Raw genomic sequence first — 22,816 nt, 5'->3', positions numbered from 1 at the left:
GGTGGTAACCAGTTAACTCTCCTTTTCATTTGAGGGTTTTAGTCTCATGTATATGCCAAACAGAGCCTAGAGCATTAAGAACAGAAATAAAAATTTGGATGTGGAAATTATTATGTGAATATTATGAATTATAAGAATAAACATCAGAAATCACTATTTGTTAAATAGCATTGTTAGCCATTCTTTATATCAATAATCATGATTCTCTGAGTCTTCAGAGGACTCATTTTTTATAAGGAATAACTTTCATTTCCCTAAAATTTGAGATCACTAGGGAAAAAGCAGTGATGGGGGATATTTATGGTCAAGTCCCTAAATGCAGCTGGAGGAAGGCAGCACTGAAAACTGGCTTCCACTCTTTCCCAGGAATAAAGCTAGGCAGCTTTCAGCTTCTTCTGTGCCAGGGACACCTTTAGCAGTATAGTGAAACTCTTCTCCAAAAGTGACCCCTATTCAAATCAATGTTTTTAATGCATACTATAAAACACATAGGATTGTACAGGAAACAAATTATGTAGAAATAGTCAAACAAAGATTTTTTTTAAACCCTTACATTTTGTCTTAGAATCACTATTGGATCTAAGGCAGAAGAGAGCCAGGGCTAGCCAGTGGGGTATAAATCTTGAAATTTCTCACACTTGTGAATGTTAAAAATTTCCCCATCAGGGAATTCTCAATTGGAACAATTCCCTACTAGGAACATTCCCCATTTTGACTGTGAGAACTCACCAGGATCAGAAATGAGAGGACCTCTACTCCACCCATACTTAAGACTGCTTTAGGGGAGAAAACTCCTTGACAATGAAAGTACTTAGACCCATACTTATAATGAGGCAAGGAGTTCTTTGAGCCTGTTTTTAGAATTGATACAATGGGAAGCTAGGTACCTATAAAGGTCGGGCAACTTGTAAACTTGCCAAGAGCAAAGAAGTGAAAACTTATTCAGAGATTTTCTCTTGAGGGGATTAGTCTACTCAGCTGTGTTTTCTCTGGTTCAGACTTACTGAGAGGATTAGTCAACTCAGCTGTGTTTTCTCTGGTTCAGACTTACTCACAGGGATTAGTTGACCCAGTAGTGTTTTTAGAATGGGTTGTCCTTTGGAAAACGTCTACTGTGATTGGTAGATGTAAGGACTTAGGGGAGGTGACATAGGAGAAAACCCCCTATATAAGAAAAAGCAGAATCTCTTGAAGGACAATCCTTTTGGAGAAATCTCTTATGAGGATCACTTGGGAAGAATCTCTTGAGAGAGGCTCTGGAGAAGGGAAGCTCTTGGAGGACAATCTCTAAGGAGGTCTTGCTGGAGCTCCTCTGAGGGTACTCTGTCCCTCTGGAGAGAGGCCCTTTGAAGCAGTCTCTGGCTGGATCTCTCTTTGAGGAGGATTCTGGCTGGAACTCTCTCTGGTGAAGTCAGCTGAGATGGAGCTGGCCTGCTGTCACTAGAATCCTTGTTTAGACAGACCGTGTGGTTAGTGATAAAAGACTGACTGACTGATCTCTCTCTTAAGACTCAGGTCTAGGCCATGTTGGCTTAAGGCCCTTCATACTTATTCCTTTCTTACTCTTTCTCTCTTTCTTTAATTCTTCATTGTATTATTAATTAAAGTCTCTATAAAACCCAGTTGACTTGGGTATATTCATAATTGGGAATATTTCCCTGGCGATCACCTTATATTTGATTTTAAACAAAACACTGTAGTGAAAACATATTTTCTGCAGTCAAATTTACTCACCCACTCTTATATCTATCATAATTTATATCTTCCACTATTTTAACTGTTACAGGGGGTTAAATGACTTGCCCAGAGTCACACAGATCTTAAGAGAGATTGAACCCAGGACCTTCCATTCTCTAAGTCTAAGCCACTGAGCCATCTTTCCCAAGCAAATAATTTTTTATAAAATCCATGAGGTAAGGTAAGAATCTCTGTGCTAGAAAGGCAAAGTAGGAATTCAGAGAAACATGAGAAAAGTTTTATGAGCTGAGATAAAGCAAAGATGTGGCAGCTAGGTGACTCAGTGTTTAAAATGCTGGCCCTTGACTTGTGGTCCAGGAAGATTTGTGCTCAGACACGTCCTAGCTGTTTTGCCTTGTTTGTCAAACCTTGTTTGCCTCAATTTCCTCATTTGTAAAATTAGCTGGAGAAGGAAATTACAAACCACTCCAGCATCTTTGTCAAGAAAACCCGAAATGGAATCATGAAGAAACAGACATAGCTGAATGACTGAACAACAACAATAAAACAAAGAACAGAACAGTACAATATACATAGTGATTACAATAAATCAAATGACACAGCACTAAAGGAAGGCTGAACTCAAGATCAATTGTAATTTACCCATTTGCACTCAGAGTAGGGAGATTAAAATAGACTTCTTTCTTTACAGGAAAGGATTTGTATCATGTGAGGGGAGTGCTATATTTGCTGTCAAACTGATACATTTTGTTTAACTGTTTTGGTTATTGTTGTTAAAGGGAGAAATCAGATAATACCTATTATATAAAAACTGTCAATAAAAATAAAAAAAATAAAAGTACAGTAGCAATGATGAGTTTAAATATCAAGCTAGTATTGCTAATTTGGGATCTGGAGAGTCCTGTTCTAGACCAGAAAATAGATGAAATTATTGCTATGCCCCAACTAATGCAAAAAAAAAAAAAAAAGAAAAGGATTCCCTTAAATGTTTACTGCTTGCCAGAAGTCTAACTTCTGGATAAGAGGGATAATTATCACGTCGTGCTTGAAACATGATTACAGTTGCATTTTTAACATTTTAAGAAAGCAACTTCAACAAATACAATTCTCCCCACCCACCCCACACAACACAAATTTTAACTTTGGGGGGCCCCCTTTAAACTAGTCTCTAAACTTTAAAAAAAAAAACAAAGTGGAAATGAAATTAACTCACCTACTGCATTGATCTTCAGTAGAAAAGTAGATTTGAAAGTCATCAGAGTTATCATGGACATAAAGAAAACAGCACCGTTCATCAAATTTTGATATGCTGGAAAATGTTCATTAAATAACAAGAAATATTATATATAACTTGGGGTATAAGGATTTTAAATTTACTGAAGAATCCTAAAATTATTACAAATCTTCCATTTTCTTATAAGATTATTGTCCCAATGACTCACCCAATGAGTCTTTGATTTCCATATGAATAATTCTTAAATGAATTAGAGAAAACGATAACAAAGTTCATTTGGAAGAATAAAGGATCAAGGATATACAGGGAAATAATGAAAAAAAAATACAAAGGAAGGTGGCCTTGCAGTCCCAGATCTCAAACTATATTACAAAGCAGCGGTCATCAAAACAATTTGGTACTGGCTAAGAGACAGAAAGGAGGATCAGTGGAATAGACTTGGGATAAATGACCTCAGTAAGACAGTCTTTGACAAACCCAAAGACCCCAGCTTTTGGGACAAAAATCCAGTATTTGATAAAAAGTGCTGGGAAAACTGGAAGACAATGTGGGAGAGGTCTAAAGAAGGTATTTTTATTCATTCATTTATTTATGTTGCATCCAGGGTGACACAGCTAAATTAAGTGTCCAAGGTAGGATTTGAACCAAGGTTTCCCTGATGCTGGAGAGCTTTGTGGCACATCATATAGCCTGGAGTTGGGAAAATCAAGACTTGAAATCCAACCTTGGACACTTATTAGCTGTGTGATCTTGACCAAGTCACTTAATCTTGTCTGTCTCTGCTTCCTCATCTGTAAAAATAAGTTAAAGGAAATGACAAGCCACTTTGTCAAGAAAACCCCAAAATGGGCTCATAAAAAGTCAGATACAATTGAAATAACTCCTTGACTCTAGGTCCACATATTATTCACTTTGCCACTTAGAAGTCTAAGAGGCTGGCTAAAACTAAAAAGTAGAAGATTTAGAAACTCAGGTTCGCAAATCAGGTGATAGGTGTTTGCTATTAACAGCTTCAAAGTTGTTATTTGGGAAATGAATTTTCCTCTGTTTTAATGTATCCAAAACAATTTTTTTAATTTTATAGTATTTTATTTGATCATTTCCATGCATTTTTCATTAAAGACAAAGATCATTTTCTTTTCCTCCCTCCCACCCCCCGTGGCCGACACATGATTCCACTGGTATCATATGTGTTCTTGACTCGAACCCATTGCCATGTTGTTAGGATTTGCATCAGAGTGTTCGCTCAGAGTCTTTCCTCTGTCATGTCCCCTCAGCCATTGTAGTCAGGCAGTTGCTTTTCCTCGGTGTTTCTACTCCCTCAGTTTGTCCTCTGCTAATGGATAGTGTTTTTTTCTCCTTGATCCCTGCAGATTGTGCAGGGGCATTACACTGCCACTAATGGAGAAGTCCATTACGTTCGATTATACCACAGTGTGTTTGTCTCTGTGTAAAATGTTCTCCTGGTTCTGCTCCTCTCACTCTGCATCACTTCCTGGAGGTCGTTCCAGTCTCCATGAAACTCCTCCACTCTATTATTCCTTTTTGCACAATAATATTCCATCACCAACATATACCACAATTTGTTCAGCCATTCCCCAATTGATGGGCATCCCCTCGTTTTCCAATCCAAAACAATTTTTAAAGAAATGTAGATAATAATTCAAGAATAGAAATCATGAAGAAATAATCCAAGGAAAAAAGAATGGCTCTTGGAAAGGTTATTTGGGCATAGGAGAAAACCTCTGTACAAAAATATTTAAAGCTATGCTTTTTGTGGTGGGAAAGAATTTGATACAAAAGGGATGTCCCTCAATTAGGGAATGGTTGAAAAATTGTGGTGTATGTTGATTAAATAATATTGTGTTATAAGGAATGATGAACAGGAGGATTTCAGAAAGAACTGGAAAGACTTACATGAACTGATGCAGAGTAAAATAAGCAGAACCAGGAGAACATTATACACAGCAACTAAAATATTGTAGAATGATCAAATGTGATAAACTTTGCTACAATGATTCAGGACAATTCTGAGGGATTTATGAAAAAGAATGCTGTCCACCTCCAGGGAAAGAACTGTTGGAGTAGAAATGCAGATGAAAACATATGATTTATCACTTTTTTATATGGGTATATGATTTGGGGTTTGGGTTTCATAAGATTAGTAACAAAAAATTAATAATATATAAATATGTTTTGTATTATAATACATGTATAACCCAGAAAAAAATAAAAATAAAAAAGCCTTGAAAATGTGAAAATACAGTAACACTGTCTTAAAAGGCTTTAGTAAAGTTATGGGTAGAGAAGAAGTGGAGAAATAGTCTAAAATATTTAAGGAGATATAAAAACAAAAATCTTCAGGTGAAAAATAAATAATAGTGAAGAAATAAAAAAGAAACATAAATGATAACTTTACAACTGGAGACTTATAAAGATCTAAATATCTTAAAATTACAGAATACACATTTAAATTTATGCATCAGGGATTCAAGGTTATGGTAAATTTTAAAGGTTACAGAATTTAGAATAAGAAAATATTTGTTATTCTAGTTGGTATACTCATTTATAATAATATCTAAAGAGACATTTGATTATTTAAATGCTTCATGAGTGTTTATCCAATTAAAACTAGGTTAAATTGATTAAAAAAGACAAGGATTATGGATGAATCTCTAAGTGATTTAATATACTTATATAACCATGAAAAACTGATAGGGTGAGGACACTGTCATATAAATTTTTCGATTACTGACTCCATAGTTTATGTAGCCATTGCTATCTACAAAATAACTCAATAACAGGGACAGTAGTATGTTAACTCAGAGGTAAAACCTAGCTAAATTTTCAAGCATATGATTGTGTCAATAAAAAGATATGCAATATCAAATCACAGTTAATTGTAACTCGTAGGCTCCAATAAAACTAATCCTAAAATCAATATGGCAGAGCTCAGTATGGTTGAGTCTATCATTAAAAGCAAATCATGAATGAAATACAAAAATGCCATTCCTGTCCATAAACATTAGCCAAATAAAGGATGTTATTTCTTGTAAAGCTATATAAACATCTCTTCCCATTTTCTTTGGGCTTTTACACTATTAAATGAACAAAAGAAACCAGATTTTCTAATTGAAATGTCCCCTTCAATTTGGAGTAAATTCCAACTAACTGTTTCAGATCTCCCTGTAAGAATGCCAAGGACTCGATGGTGCCAAAATGGCAAAACTGCCCAACACAGCCAAGTGATATGATCTCTGATTTTTATTTATGGCTAGTGGCAGATGGCAAAATATGTCAATGCAAACTCAAGTTTTATAACAGATTTGTTTGGGAGTAAGTAAAATGTTTATAAAAGGATTTATCTTAGCAATATCCTGAACTTGATTAGCAGTTTGATATTGTGGGACAGGTCAGAGGAGAAGGAAGAATGTGCTTTTAAGTTTTTTGCTCAACACAGCCTGGTTGTTGAATATCTGAATACCAATCCAAGAAAAAATGATTTATCATAAAAGAATTGATGAAATATTTTGTATTTCCTGTACAAATGTTGTAACTTGTTAATAGTATTTAAAAGGCAAGATTAAAAAGCATTTAAACCCCATGACAATAAACCATGCTGAAAAAATTCAAAAGTCTGTAAAAAAAATTAAGAAAATGAATTAAAAAGGTATAATAGCTAAACTAAATTGCTACTCAATATAGTGAAAAAATCAACTATGAAGTAAGAAAATTGGATTCTTTGATAATTATTAGACTCTGTAAACTTGAAAGGTTTAATTCTTTCTCTAAGTAGTTAAGAGAACATATTTTGTAAATAATTCACATAAAATTTAGATAATTGTGATTGTCTTTATTTTGTTTTGTTAAATATTAAAGTCATGGCTTTATTGCAGCAATCTCCATACTATATCTTGTCTATTTGTTTAATGTTGTAATAAGATTCACCACCAATACAAACAATAGTTTCAGACCATAAAAATTATTAAAATGAAAATATCATTCCACTAGATAGTAAAGGGGTTTGAATAAGTATATAATGATAGAGATGCAAAAAAATAAATTTAAAATATGCAGAAGAAAAATTTAAACATATTAAAATTTTTTAATGTTGGAAGAGGAAACAAACTAGGCCATTTTTGTTACTACCATGTTGTTTAATATACTTTAAAATAAACTATACATAACTAAAGTTTATATAAAAGCTTTTTGTGTCTTTGTATATAAAAATATTTATATTTGTTAATAATTGCTAAGTTCATCATCAAAGAGTTTGTTTTTTCAGTGAAAGGCATGATCTGCTTAAGATAAAATTTTAATAGCCATTTAACTATTTTGAGGTATTATCTACTTGGATAAAGGGGCCATCAGAGATATTAGATTTTCTTAGTGCTGAATAGCCAATATTTTTTATTCCTCAATCCCTTTTTAACAAAAACAAAAATATCTTGTGAACCCCCGGGGTAATCAAAAACACTACTCATAATATTCTATTAGATTTAGTCATCAAATACTTACAAAAAAAACCAAAGCTCCAGATTAAAATGTATAATTATTATATATGCATGTGATATATATAAAATGTATAGGTACATATAATTATAAATACAAAATAAGAGATTTTAGTCTACTGTAATTATGAAAACTCTAAACATAAAGTTACATAACTATAAAATAATTATCAATTTTTATGTGGGATATTCTATAAGAATTGAAAGACATCTTCCAGCAGGACCTCCTAGGTATAATACTTCTAGGTATAAGATTTCACATTAAATTTTGCAGAAACAAACCTTTGATGCTTCAAACATGCACATGCTTCAACAATGCTTGTTGTCACAGAATTACATAAGCAAAAAGGGCTGCATCATGCAACATAATAGCTTTAATCACTCACCAGGAATAAGTGGAATACATACTTTTTTCATACTATCACTGTGGTATTCAGGAGGTACAGAAACAGGAAGGAAAATTTTGTGGTTGGCACCTTCAGCCTACTCCAGATTGAAAGAGGAGCAAGACCACAAGCATATACAAATACAAACAAAAACACGCCAAAGAGATTATTAAGATGGCACAATTATGGAAAGTAAATACATATAAAGATATCATTTTCAAGATCATATATTTTTGGTAAAGTACAACCCATTCAGAAATAACATGCTATTTTTGCTCTATATGATGATAGCATATGTGGCAATAGTATTTGAAATTCTGGCCCCCACTTTAAAAAGTAGCATGGAATCTGAATTCAGGCAGAGAAATTCACCAATCCTTTCAAAGAGAAAAAAAAACAGATGTGTGTTTTGCTCATCTTGAATCCTGTTCCTTCTCATACAGGTGAGATCCACCATGAAAAAGATCAGGTTACATCACGAGAGAGAAAGAGGTCTTCTACATCTTGAAACTCTACCCATCCTTCAAATTCTAGCTTAAATGTGACCTCTTCACAAAGCTTTCTCTGAGCCCTCCTACTGTTGAATATAATCTCTTATTTATTAGTTCTCATAGGATATTTAGTCTGCCTCTCTTCTACCCTTCTCTAGGTCTATTTGTATCACAGCCTTGTGTTTGGACTACATCTCCCTCCTAGGAGTAAGAACTTCATATGAGCAGGGATCATCTTATTTAATCATTCTCTTTCTCACCTAGTGCCTAGCAAAGTATTCTATGCAGAGCAAACACTTTATAAATACTTACTGAATTTCTTGACTTGAGGGAATGTCAAAGATGAGTTCTACTCATTTGAAATCAAGCTCTAAATCAGGAATTTTTAAATTGAGGCTCCTGTGCCAAAAATAGGTTTCAGGGGATCCATGGACTTGGATATAAAAAAGATTTTGATAACAGTATTTCAATGGAATCAAATTCCTTTGTAATTAATTGTAATTATAATTGTAAATGTAATTAAAAATATATTTTTTATTTTATACTTTTAAAAATATTATTCTGAGAATGAGTTCATAAACTTTACCAGATTGTCAAAGGAGTCTATGACACACACACAAAAATTAAGAACCTTTACTCTAAACATATTCAGGCTAAAGCATACTTTGAAAAGCTCAGATGAATCTATGATGCTTATTTCTCAGAGATGATCTCTTAATTGCTATAGGCAATTGGCCTTTTCTTTACTTCTTATCCTCTTTAATGTGTCTGCAGTATTCAACAATATGGATCACATTGTCTTCCTGGATACTCCTACACTCCTACTTTGCCTTGTGTGACAATTCTCTTCTTGGTTTACTTCTGTCTGTCTCTCTGTCTGTCTCTGTCTCTCTCTCCCCATCTCTCTCTCCCTCTCTCTGTCTCTTTCTCCATCTCTCTTTCTCTGTCTCTTTTTCCATCTTTTTCTCTGTCTCTCTCAGTGACCTCATAAGCACCACTGAGTATTGCTCTTAGCTAGATGACTGCCATAACTGTAAATTCAATCATCATTTCTCCCCTAAACTTCATGTGTTTAACGCCATTTGGCTACTAGGCATATACATCTGGATGTCCAACTTAAGTCCACCATCTTCCTTGTTAAACCTACCCTGCCTCACAGATTCCCCACTTCTGTTGCTGGTACCAATATTTTCTTGCTTCTTCCCTCTCACTAATCTTTCATGCCCCAAAATTGTTAATTTTTACCTCCACAACATCTCTCAAATTCCTTCTCTTCTCTTTCCAGGCATTTTTCACACAACTTTCACAAGCTCTACTCAGTGCAAAGTCTGACCATGTATGTCACTCAATTCAAAATCCTTAAGGGGCTCCCTACAGTAAATTGTATAAAATCCAAATTCCCTAGATTGGCAATTAAGGGTCCCCACAATCTTCCTCCTTTTTATCCTTATTTCTATTAGTCCCCTTCACAAGAACTATATGTTCTAGTTACTAGCAGCTGTTTCCCAATCTCCTTCTGCCATCTTCTTTCTCCTCAACCTTGCACATTCACACAGATTATCTCCCATGTCTGAAATGCATTCTTTGATCACCTAAAGTGGTCAATACTTTTACTCTTCAAGTCTCAGCTTAGGAATCACATCTTTTCCATCCAATCTTCCCAGCTACAAATGTTCTTTTCTTTCTCAAAGTTCTTCTAACTGTTCTTCCCAGAGCACTTACCTAGATTTCTCTCTAGTATCCCCAATTACTCCTTAACTTGTTTTATATTAAATTCTATATTTATCTTATCCCAACCCAACCATATAGAATACCAACGCTTTCAACACAGGGGCTATCATTTTAAAAATCATTTTTCCTTCAATATCTAGCCCAGTTTGCTGCACATAAGGGGTACTCATTTTTTTTGGATGAGCAAATGACTAGATAGGTATTACCATAGGTTTCTGTTTTTTTAACATTATCTTCTGTCTTAGTTTTAATTCAAAGATAAGGGCTAGGCAATTAGGGATAAGTGACTTGCCCAGCATCACAATTAGGAAGTGTCTGAGACTAGATTTGAACCTAAAACCTCCTGAGACTGCAGGCCCAGTGCTCTATCCATTGTGATACCTAGCTTCCCCAGGTATTACTATAATTAAAAAATAATAATAAAAACAGGCTTCTATGGCCCCTTATATGGTTGAAACATGAAATTTATTTTTACAGATCCCTAGGCTATATAGGAACAGTAAAGAAGAATCAGTTCTACTTAATACCCACTGACTAAGTTTAGAAATCATATTCTCTCAAATCTAAGGGAGGTCTTTGAGAGCTGGGGACCTAATTTAAAGGGTAATAGTGATGGTATTTTAACCACATACTAAGTTGAGGCTATTCTGGAATTTCCCGATAATTCCCAGGCTTACAAGGTAAATTTTCACCCTGGCTTTAGGGCATGACATATGGAAAAATCAGACCAAGCACAATTTTAACCACTGGATCTTTGAATCTCTGCCATATCTGAAGATTTTATCATGGGATATAAAACTCCCACCTGCATGTTTTGGTCCAGTTACAAAATTGGGACAGATGCTCTATTTATGAGGTTTACCTTGAAGGTGCTCAAGTGCCAGGCTCCATTTAAATTTCAATTTTATTCTATGCCTGTAATTGAGGGCTATATTCCTCAGTCCAGAGTATTTACTATCAATGGTTTCCTTAAGAAAACATGTCTGGTGTAGAAAACATGTCAAATACCTAAATATTTCCAAAGCTACCTAGGCAAAATGTCCATGATTCTCCTATTTTGTTATATGATTTTTTACTTTTTTGGTGTCATGTCTATGCAGACTTTAATCCCATTCATTTATTGTCCCTTTTCATTATGTAGTCTTATTTTTCTAAAGAATTTTTAAAAAGCATAAAGAGAAATAAACTATTTAAAATAATCAATGAAAATTTAAAATGAACATTCTATATTTAAATAAGACTAAGTTCTCAAGAATTACATTTATGAGTTCAATTTAAACTGGAAGAATTCTTGAGTCAAAAATGCTGAATTACGACCTAAATTGTGACAATAGCAATCAAAAGAACATTTAGATCTTGTAAAAAATATAAATGAATTGTGCCTCTTCGAATAAGCAGATATTCATTTTCTCTCTCATATATATATATGCATATATATATAAACACACATGTATACAAATACATATTGTTTTATGTATTTTTCACAGCTTTGTTTTGGTACTTTTATTAAGAATTATAAACTGAAAATAATGCCAAGCAAAGAGAGTTTTGACAATTCTGTCATTTTATACCACAAATTTTATTAATAATCTTTTCCTTTTTATTCCTGCTCTGATGTTTTGTCAGGGAATGGGGATGGAGGATGATTTGAAGGAAGATTAGAGTGATCTAGATTCCTGCACACTTTGTCAGCAAATCATAAACTTTAACAGGCAAAAAGTTTTGATCAGGGGCCCAGTGACAGAGTAATCAGAGACTAGATTTGAGTATGAGAAGTTCATTGTTAGAAAGAAGACCAGTAGGTAATGAATTATTTTTAGCCACAGAAAATCATTAAATTATCTATTAAAATTTAGGATCTGAGTTGGTGGAACGAATTCAGAGAATTTTGAACACCATTCAGTACCATTTTCTAAAAGTATATGATTGGCCACATCATTCCCTCCACCAACAAACTCTTGTGCCTCCCTATTATTTCCAGGAGCAAATGTAAAATCCTTTCTTTGGCTTTTAAAGTTTCTCATAAATGTGTCCCCTTCCTACCTTTTTAGTCTTTTACTTTTTCCCTCTTCATGTACTTTACAATCAGGGGATTCTGGACTTGTTTCTCAAATAAAATAATCTACCTCCTGCCATCCTATACCATACCTTGAATGTTTTCTTCTTATCTCTACTCTTTCTGGATGTCTTGCCTTCCTTTAAGAAGACTCTGTTCAAGTCCCACCTCTATAAGGGGCCTTTCCCAGTCTCTCTCCTCTACACAAGCCCCATCACCATTGTTGCTGTTTGTCCTTTGAGGACCAGTGGTCATATGGGGTGTATATTTAAGTGGGGCAGAGTTGTACAAAGTCAACAGCTTCATTCTTTCTTCCAGTCATCCAACTCTAATGGCAAGACACAAACCAGGAAGATAATCAATGACTCAGATGCAATAGATAACCTTGAAGTCTTCCGTGTCTGACCAAGCTCTAAACACTCCACATTTCTTGCTTCGGCCACCTTCGTGACCTTTGGAGAAAATTGTCCTCTTCCCTTCCACTGAGGGAAATCTTCCTACACCTGAGCCAGACATTCCCCTAACTCACTGATGAGTTTAAGGTCTGTCAGTGACCCTCAACCTGGTTTAGCCCATCTGCTGATATGGTTTTTACCAGGTATGGTTGTTGGGAATGTTACAGTTTCCTGGAGACACAGGTGAGAGATAGGTGGTAGGGGGACACCAAAGGTGGATGATCAACCCTGAAAGGCTCTGGCAAACCCTCACAGCAAAGGCACTAGTCCTCCATGAACACTAGATGCTCTTGCCACCACTACCACTGCTATTGCCTTTCCTCTGAGATTATCTTCCATTTATAGTGTGTATGTGTGTGTGTGGTATACATACCACACACACACACACACACACACACACATATATATACACATGTCACATGACCTTTTTAAACATGTAGTCTTCTCTATTAAAATGTATGCTCCTTTGTAGATTCTAAATGATCATCCTAGTGCAAATATCAACAACATGGAAATAGGTTCTGATCAAGGACACATGTAAAACACAGTGAAATTGCACATCAACTATGGGAAGGGGTGGGGGATGTGAGGGAAAGAATATGATTCTTGTAACCAAGGAATAATGTTCTAAATTGACTAATTAAAAAAAATTTTCAAAAACATGTGTGTTCCTTGGAGGCAGCTAGGTAGCTCAGTCAATTAAGAGCCAGGCACAGATACAAAAGGTCCTGGGTTCAAATCTAACCTCAGATACTTCCTGGCTGGGTGACTCTGGGTAAGTCACCCCACCCACCCACCCACCCCCCGTTGCCTAGCCCTAATCATTCTCCTGCCTTAGAACCAAGTATAGATTTTAAGACGGAAGGTAAGGATTTTTTTTTAATATGTAAGCTCCTTGAGGACAAGGACCATATTTTGGCTTTTCTTTGAATCTCCAGCACTCTGCATTGTACCTGACACATAGTAAGGATCTAATAAATATTTATTGGCTCATACAATCTCTCCCTATCTAGTGGCTGCTTCTTGATTGCCCATGTCTGCCCCATCTTCAAAAAACTCTCACTTGGTCCATCCATGCCTGCTAGGTATCATCCCATTAATCTTGGCCTTTTTGTGGCTAAATTTCTTGAGATGTCTCTCTACAATACCTGCCTCATCTTCCTTTCTTCTCACTTGCTTTATAACTCTTAAAAGTCTGGCTTCTGATCTCATCCTTCAACCTGAATCATTCTCCCAAAGTTACTCTCCTGTGACACTTCCACCATCCTGTTATTTCAAACATATATGGCTTCTTTTAGTGTTTTCTGGGCAAAAATACTAGAGTAATTTGTCATTTTCTTTTCCAGCTCATTTTCCAAATGAGGAAACTGAGATAAACAAGGTTAGGTGACTTGTCCAAAGTCACATAGCTAGTAAGTATGTGAGGCCAGTTTTGAACTCTTAAAGATGAGTCTTCTTCTCTCCAGACCCAGCACTCTACCCACTGTACCATCTAGTACTCAACACCTCAAGCTTTGACTATTGCCTGCTGGTTGGTCTGCCTGCCTTAAGTCTCTCTTAAATCTAATTCATCCTCCATTCAGATGTCTGATCAATCTTCCTGATATATCAACTTCTTCCCCATTCAGTCAATTCCAGGAATTCCCTATCACTTCCAGGATCAAATACATAATATTCTGTTCAAAGCCCTTTATAAACTAGCCCCCCTCCTACCTTTCCAGTCTTCTTATACTCTCCTTCTCCTACCCTACCCTTCATCTGAGCATAGCATATTGTATTGCTATCACAAAGAACTTTAAATAAATGCCATCTCCCAACCCAAAACTAGGACATCTCCATTTTTTCAGGTTATATGGACCATTTCAGATGGCTGACTGTTGGCATTTGATTTGGGTCATACAAATTCTTAACAGAACATCTAATTTGTAGGCATCACTGGATGCCTATACCTATACTTTTCAGCTCTAGAATTTTAGCACTATTACCAAGGATGAGTTTATACCTAGGAGCCTAATTTACTTAAAAAGTATCATCTAAATTAACTCAAGAATAATAAATTCATCAGGCTGGAAAAATAGTCAGGAGATAATCTATTCCAACTCTCTGCTGCTAATTAGGTAAATTTAATTCCAATGAGAGACAGCAAGCAGATCAATATTCTCAAAAGGTCCAAGGGTTGTCTGAAAGTTCACAGATCACTTTGTTACTATATTCTAATGTTTAATTACTCTTTGTACCAAGATATTGTACCAAGGGTTTTTGTTTTTCTTTTTTAAGATTCATTTTTGTTTTCTAGAAATAAGACCTTTGATTTCACTGGTACAGGGAATTCTCATTGCTGAAACTGCCTCAACCAATGTATTTTGGCATCTACTATGTAACTTATAGCCATAAAAGGGTTGCCAGGGGACACTGAGGTATAAAGTGATTTTTCAAAGCCATATGATTAGTATATGTCAGAGGCAGAACTTGAATCCAGGTCCTGGTTCCTGAAACAGAAGATAGCACTCTACTCCATTAGTCCAGTGCTACCAAACTCAAATAGAAATAAAGGCCATTAATACTGCCTTCTCCAATTGGTACATAAAGATTCTTGTATGTTATATTCATTTAGTCACAAAATGTAATGTTATTGGTGTTTTATTATGCTCATTGTTTTATATTTTATATTTAATATATTACATATTATAAATAAAAATAACATATAATATATTAAGCATTATATAATATATAATTATATTTTATTTTAAATTTTAATATAATTTATGTTTAATTATATTCATTATCTTTTGTTATATTATTTTTATATTTAATATATTATATGACAATATATATCTGTAATATATATGTATATACATATATGTATATACATATATATGTAATATATGTATATATGTGTAATATATATGACAATTAATATCTGTAATATATAATCTTATACACTATAAAACATGGCATATTATTTTAATATATTTTTGTTTTAAAAATGTTATTTATGTCTTATTTATTTGTTTATTTTGTTAACTTATTCCTAATTAATTACATTTTGATATGGTTGAGCATACCCCATTGTATGGGGGCATGTTGCCATGAGTTTTACACCTCTGCTTTAGGTCATGTTGTTTCTCTTAAATCTCTCAAACATATTTTTCTTTGTTCTACCTTATTGGAGTTTGAAAAATAACTAATTTCTACCCTCCTTATAATTTTTCACATACCTAAAAGTTGTCAGTAAGCATCCTTCATTCAGTTTTTTTTAACCATATAAGCCACAAAATCCATGACTACAAATTTCATCTCAGGTACTATTTTCCAACTTTGTAATCATTTTAAATTCTTTAATTTTTCTAGATATCTTTAACTGTCTTGACACTTTAAAGTACATAGACAAAACCTGGGGATAGGAATCAGAGACAACACAAAAACATCACACACAAAAATTATTTTCCAATTCCTTTAAAATTTCTTAAAATCTACCAAATGTACTTCCCAGGAACTACAAGATAGCTAGAAAGAGAAGGTGTAATTATGTGTGTAGAGTGAGAGAATAGGGGAAAGAAAAACAGTTATAACTAATAAAGGTCTAAGGAGAATTAGGTGACATCTAAGTCATGCATCAGACAGGACCTTCGAAAAGCAAAAGTCAAATTCAAGAAGTTCCTACAATAATCTTTATTTTTAATAACCCTTACCTTCTGACTTAATATCAGTTCTAAGATAGAAGAGTGGCAAGCACTAGGCAATTGGGGTTAAGTGATTTGCCTATGGTCTCACAGCTAGGAAATTCCTGAGGCCAGATTTGAATCCAGGTCTTCTTGACTCCAGGTCTAGTACACTATCCACTGGTATATCTAATAGCTCTTATAATAGTCTTTAGGGATCTCTAAAAACACTATCACTCAAAAAAAGTTTTTCATACTTCTTCCCTATGATACTTTCAAGTTCAACTTTTTTCCTATTACAATTCACTTAGAAATTTAGATCTAAAAGAGAACATTTAATTGTTGATAATGAGAAAAATTAAACTTGAAGAGCTTAAATAACTTTTCCTAGGTAATGCAATTAGTGGAAGCCCTGGAATTAGAACCCAAGCATCGTGACTCCTCGTCTAATTATTTTCTTTACTTCATTACAACACATTGCTTTCCTATTGTCTAAGCACGTGAAGAGTTTTAATCCTGAAAATAACAGTTACACTATTGGAATAGCAGGAGAAGCAGCAGTTAGGCAAGACAGTATGCAGATGGATGGGGCAATGATCATTCTCTTTAGGAGATTCTAAAATCATTTTCAAACTAAAAAAAAAAAAGATTCCCCCATTAAAGTTGTAATATGCAAATAAAACCATCTAATTTCCGCATCTCTCTATAATGGGAGCTGGAGAAGGTTGGCCAATGACCCCAATCCATAGGAACATGGACAGCATATTTTAAGAATTCTTCCCCCAAGTGGACTTAAAGAATGAGCAGGACTTTGTTTCTCATCTACTCACCACTTAAAGAAGAGAAGCCTTTACAATTTGCTGCATGCTAGAACTGAGAATGCTTACAAAAATTCCTTCACAAAAAGAAACTGTTCAAATCTATGACAAAGGTGGGGAAAACATGCTCCCTCCCCACAAGGCTCGGACAATGTTTACCCTCTATTTTGGCCAAAGAGGAAAATAAGAAAATGCTTTGTCCAATTAGTACCTTTGGTGAGCATTCTCTCTTCTAACTCAGCTGCCAAACTTATTCTCTATGGTAAGTCAACCAGAAACCATCCCTAGGCATGCTCTGAAGTTGATGTGGGGATCATTTATAAGGACTGTTCTCATTGATCACCTTTCTCCTAACAACCTCTTTACACATCACCAGTGAACGATACTACTTCCTACAACTTCAAACACTGGATAGTATTGCATCAAAAGACTTCAAAGTTCCACTGGAGTGGATTCAAGAAAAGTTTTGCATTTTATTTTACAATTGACAAGACTAAAAATCTAAGGATTTAATACTTACTGTGTTTTTTTGAGTAACCATATCCTGAAAGAAATAAGCACAAACAGAATAAATCAAGACATGCTTCTGAAAACAGTTAATTATAAGAATAATTTATAAGGGCAACGATTACATTTCACATACCTGCAATAAGAGCAAATAACTGCAAAACTCCCTAAAAATGTATAATATGGCTTAGTAAATAGTTTACTTTTTCTGGCTAGGATATTCTTTTTTCTTAGTTGCATAGTTTTTGAACCAAATTGACAGATAGTCATTTATAGTAATAGAAGATTTCCTAAACCTTTGCCCTCATTTTTTCCCTACAAATTTTTCGGTCTCTGATTTTATAACCCTTTTCTCACTGAGGAGTATCATTTTGATGCCAAATTGACTTTTAGCATCTGAGAACAAGTCTTCCTTAAGAAGAAAATATCTTGGGAAGTAGATTATAAGTGTCCATTAGAATTCTGAGGGTTTCACCACTTTTTTCCCCCACATATTAGCCAGTTAATTTAGCAAAATGATTACATAGTCTTTGAAGAAAATCAGTTAAGAGGTAGGGAAACCAACATTTATCTAGAGGGGGTAAAAAGTGATAAATAGCCCATGTTTCCATACATTTCCTCCTAAATTTCTATGAAACATTAAGATTTCTCAAAATTTTAGTCCCCAAAGAGGAAGTTAGAAGGAGGAAACTAACAAAAATTTCTAGTATCACAATTAACTAGCTCATCTCAGTTCATTAAAATGATCTCTTCTATTTTTTATCTAGGTTATTATTTATTTATTTAGCTATTCATGGAACTCCATAGCTAAGTAATTATCTATTGAAATAGAGATTGATTATTAAATTCACATGATTTCCTATATTAAAAAAATGACAACAAAGAATCTGTCACCTGTGAAGATTAAATTTAACTCTCCCCTAATTATGAAAATGAAATTGTAACTCCTGCCCATTTTTAGATTTAATCGCCAAAGGTGTAAACACCCCATTCACACTTGAGTTGGGGAGGTCTATGACCCACATGTGCAATCATGGGTGATGAATCAGAATTAAATTAACTGCCCCTGGGCAATCTTAAAACAAAGCTTCAACTGTGATTGGTAGATGGAAAATTAGGGGAAGACACAGGAAGTAATGCAAAAGAAAGTGTCTTTTAAAGGGAGTTATAACTTCCTGAGTCAGTTCTACAGAGTTCTGCATGCTTTGGAGTTGAGGCTGGTGAAGAATCTGCTGACTGGGCCCAATACCCTGTTCCTGGTAAAACTGTTCTAAAATCTCTTCATTTGGACTGACACTTGGTGAGTGAAAAGCTGACTCAACTGCTGGATTTTCTAAAAAAACTACCTCTTGAGAGAGACTTCCCCAGGTCCTTGGCTTTGCCGAGGTCTAAGGACTAACTCTCCCTGCCCGGGTTGAGCCAGGGGCCAGGAGTAATTTCTTAGTGCTTAGGCTAGATATCTTACCCTATTCTCTCTCTGATTTCTTACTTCACTCTATATTTTTTAAATAAATTTTAAATCTATCTCTTTGGAATTAATATAAATTCCTGGTGACCCTATTTAAATATAATCCAGTCCAACCTTTAAATAAACCTTTTCCTCCCTTACACACAGCTACCAAACTACAAATTTAACATCTTTAATGAAATCCAAATCTGTCTAGATATCAGTCAATTGGATTAATTTGAAATTGCTTCAACTTTCCTGGAAACTAACATAGACTAACAAGAACAGTAATTCATTGATTTCTTTGATTATAATCATAGGTATTTATCTAATTGATATAAATAGTATATTAATATAGTTTGGACCTGGGACATGTCTACTTAGGCATTAAAATTTGGAAAGCTTACAACTATACTAGGTTACTTAATACTAGGTACATAAATATACCAGATACTTTTTAAATCCTCAGTAGTTTCCAAATAGTGAACAAATTATACATTTTCTTTTTAAAGTTAGTCATAATTTTTTCCCTAAATATTGGGATTAAATAGTTGGGAAAATGGCAGGAGCTATCACTTTCAATATTTTGTTTTTTTTTTATCATTTCTTATATCATGAGTAGCTAATTTGTAGCTGGAAATTTGGATGAAATCACACACTAAAAGGATTTCAAGTGGGTGAGGCTTCAGCTGTAAACTATCCAGTTCAATGAAGGCAGCATAAATGAGTGGAAGGTTCAAGAAGTTCCAGAAGTTAAATTTGCATATACTTTAATCATTCAATAAACAGTTATTAAAACCCTTTAGGTACCAAACACTGTGCTAAACCTTTGACATATAAAGAGGCAAGACAGTGCCTGCTCTCAAGGAGTTTACAATCTAATGGGAAATACAATGTGTAAACAAATATGTTCAGTGCAAGCTATATACAAGATAAATATGAATGCACTAGAATTTAAAAAGACCAGTAAAGTCTTCCTATAGAAGGCAGGATTTTAGTTGGGACTTAAGAGAAACCAAGGAGGTCAGAAGTCAGAGTAGAGAAGAGAGAGCATTCCAGGTATTTGGAACAGTCAGAGAAAATGATCAGAGCTGAGAGATGGAGTGTCAAGTTTGTGGAATATCCAGGAGGCCATTTCCCATTATATAGTTCTTAAAGAGCCAAGAAATGGCAAATGATTTCTCAGATGATTATCTGCATTCAATCAAGTGCTTTGAGTTTCATTGAAATAACTTCATTCAGGGGCAATGCTAATACACCTTTATAGCAAAGATAAGAAGGCAAATCTTTCTTGCTAAGACAAATCTCTGGTACTGCAGGAACAAATTTGTATCTATATTATTCCACATGGTCTTCCTCAACTATAATATCTCAATCCTTAGCAGAATTTCATTCACCTAAACTATGTTAAATAGATGGATCTGAAAAGCCTACTTTACCTTAAGTGAGAGAGCAGTATCTGCATCAATATCATGGTAAAGTATAACATTATTGGCCATGTCGAAACTTTCCCGTACACCAAGGTGATAGAAGAGGGATGGCTGTCTGGAAATATCACTCATATCTACCACAGCAACATCTAAAATTATTGGTAATAAGTCAAGGAAAGAGAAGGAAGAGCATGGGAAAAGGTTATATAATTTACTGACACAATAAAAATAAATTGAATAACATTTAAGAGCCAAGCTCTGTGCCAGGCACTGTGGATACCAAGAAAAACAATGAAACAGTCCTTGCCTTAAGGAAGCTTACATTCTACTACCATTCCTTTCCTGAGTTCTCACTGATTGCAAACAGCAATGAAGTGCAATTTGTACTGCAACTGTGAGCCAAGATGGTCTATGTAGAGCTTAAGAAATGATTGAGTTCAAATATCAATATTAACTAGAGTAATGAGAATAAAATAATGTATTAATAGGACTTTTATAATGCTTTAATATTGAAAATATCTTACAATATGTCATTTGATCTCCACAACAACTCTGAAAAGTAGGTTCTATTATCATTCCCATTTTGTAGATGGTAAAATTGAAAAAAAAATTTTTTTAATGATTTACCCAAAGATATCTAGTCAGTAAATTTGTGGAGCTTAAATCAACCTCAGATCTTCCTAGTTTAACTTTCTTTCTAATTCATCTAATTCTGATTCATCTAATCATGAAGCAGGCACTCAAAGATACTAATTTTTAATATTTACTTACAAGTCTGTCCTCTATTTTTTGGAATTCAAATAAATACTGGCTGCAATAAATTTTAAACCAGTTGGAAAAATATGCTCAAAATCTTGCCTTAAGGGAAAAAAGTAAATGTTTACATCTCTACAAAAGAATCCAAGGTATCCACTTCACTTAGTCACCCTCTGGTTTTCTTCTCTGTTGGCCCATATTCCCCTTGAGTGGATATTAACAAATTTTTCAATTAAAACAGGATTTTAGATAATACTAAATTAATCCAATGAAACAGAGAGGTCAAATCTTCAAATACTGGGACTGTTTAAAAAAAAACCTTAAAAATTTTTCATTAGATTCTAGAGTTCTTGATGGCAAGGACTATATGTGCTAGGATTGGGATAACAGTTGTATTCATGGAGCCAACATTTTTTCTTAAAAACCTTTACCTTCTGTCTTAATATCAATTCTAAGAAGAGCAACAAAGACTAGGCAGTTAGAGTTAAGTGACTTTCCCAGGGTCACACAGGTAGGAAGTATCCAGGACCAGATTTGAACCAGTGTTCTCCTGACTCCAGACCTGGTACTTTATACATTGTGCTACTTAGCTGACCCAGAGCCAACAATTTTTTAAACGTTATTATGGTTGAGTCATTTCAGTCATGTCCAACTCTTCATGACCCCATTCAGAGTTTTCTTGGCCAAGACACAGGAGCAGTTTGCTATTTCCTTCACTAGTTCATTTTTACAGATGAAAAAACAAGGGTAAGTGATTTGCCCGGGGCTGCAAAGATAGGAAGTATCTGAAGCCATTTTTGAACTCTGGTTCTCACTCCAGATTTGGCAGCCTATTGTAAACCTCAAATTTCCTTAGACTTATAAATGTTGGAAATTTCACCATTGGGATATTTCATACTTGGAAAATTTCTTACTGATAGTCTATTGGAATGGGAACTCCATTGGCATGGGAGGTTCCTTCTCTTCCCTTCTTAAGATTACTTTAGGACAGAAACCCTTTGCTGAACAATGGAAAGGACTTTGACCTATGCTTAAGCATAGAACAGGAATTTCTTTGAGTCTTGATTGATTTTAGAATTGATACAATGGAGATACTTGGAATAAATCTCCACCCTATTCAGTCCTAATAGGATTGAGTAAGGGCTGCAGCCTAGATCAAAATTTAATTATTCCAATCTCTACCATACTCAAGTTAACAGGATTTAGAAAGGGCTGTAACAAAGGAGTATAGATTTAATCATTTGAAAATATGACCTTCAACAGACATGTGCAAAAGCCAGAAACCTCTGGGCGGTCCTGGGTTAAGCGAGAGCCTCCATTGACAGGGAAATTGATGAAGAGTGATTGGTAGATGTGAGGACTGAGGGGAGGCAACTTGGATGGTTTCCTTAAAGATAGGAGGGTCTGGAGACTGGAGGAGTTGAGTTTTTGGTCGGTGTGGTTCCTGGGCTCTGAGGAAGCTTGCTCTGAAGGAAGCTGAAGGTGGGGGCCTCTGAGACTGTTTCTCCATTTTGGACACGTGAGTAATAGGGACTGATCTTTTTTCTTTGCCCCAGCTATCTAAGGGCTTGGGCCTTTTGGCCCAGCCTAAACAGAAGGGGTATTTAAGCCCTATTCCCTTCTCTCCCCTTTCT

General features: G+C 34.8%; 1 protein-coding gene across 1 annotated transcript in view; it reads right to left on the bottom strand.

The window, feature by feature from the left end:
- MAP3K15 (mitogen-activated protein kinase kinase kinase 15) overlaps nucleotides 1–20,761 on the bottom strand; it is an 89,073-nt gene extending 68,312 nt beyond the window's left edge. The window contains exons 1-4 of the mRNA XM_056826079.1: nucleotides 20,749–20,761; nucleotides 20,436–20,575; nucleotides 17,563–17,586; nucleotides 2,912–3,015 (exon numbers count right to left, since the gene is read on the bottom strand). Coding sequence (XP_056682057.1) covers nucleotides 2,912–3,015; nucleotides 17,563–17,586; nucleotides 20,436–20,575; nucleotides 20,749–20,761 — 281 coding nt within the window. The remainder of the gene's footprint in view (nucleotides 1–2,911; nucleotides 3,016–17,562; nucleotides 17,587–20,435; nucleotides 20,576–20,748) is intronic.
- Nucleotides 20,762–22,816: the final 2,055 nt, after the last annotated feature.

This window comes from Monodelphis domestica, chromosome 4 (genome assembly GCF_027887165.1).
Source record: "Monodelphis domestica isolate mMonDom1 chromosome 4, mMonDom1.pri, whole genome shotgun sequence".
In the NCBI taxonomy this organism is placed as follows: Eukaryota; Metazoa; Chordata; class Mammalia; order Didelphimorphia; family Didelphidae; genus Monodelphis; species Monodelphis domestica.
The sequence above is the reverse complement of the archived record's forward strand: the minus strand, read 5'-3'. Positions and strand labels throughout refer to the sequence as shown.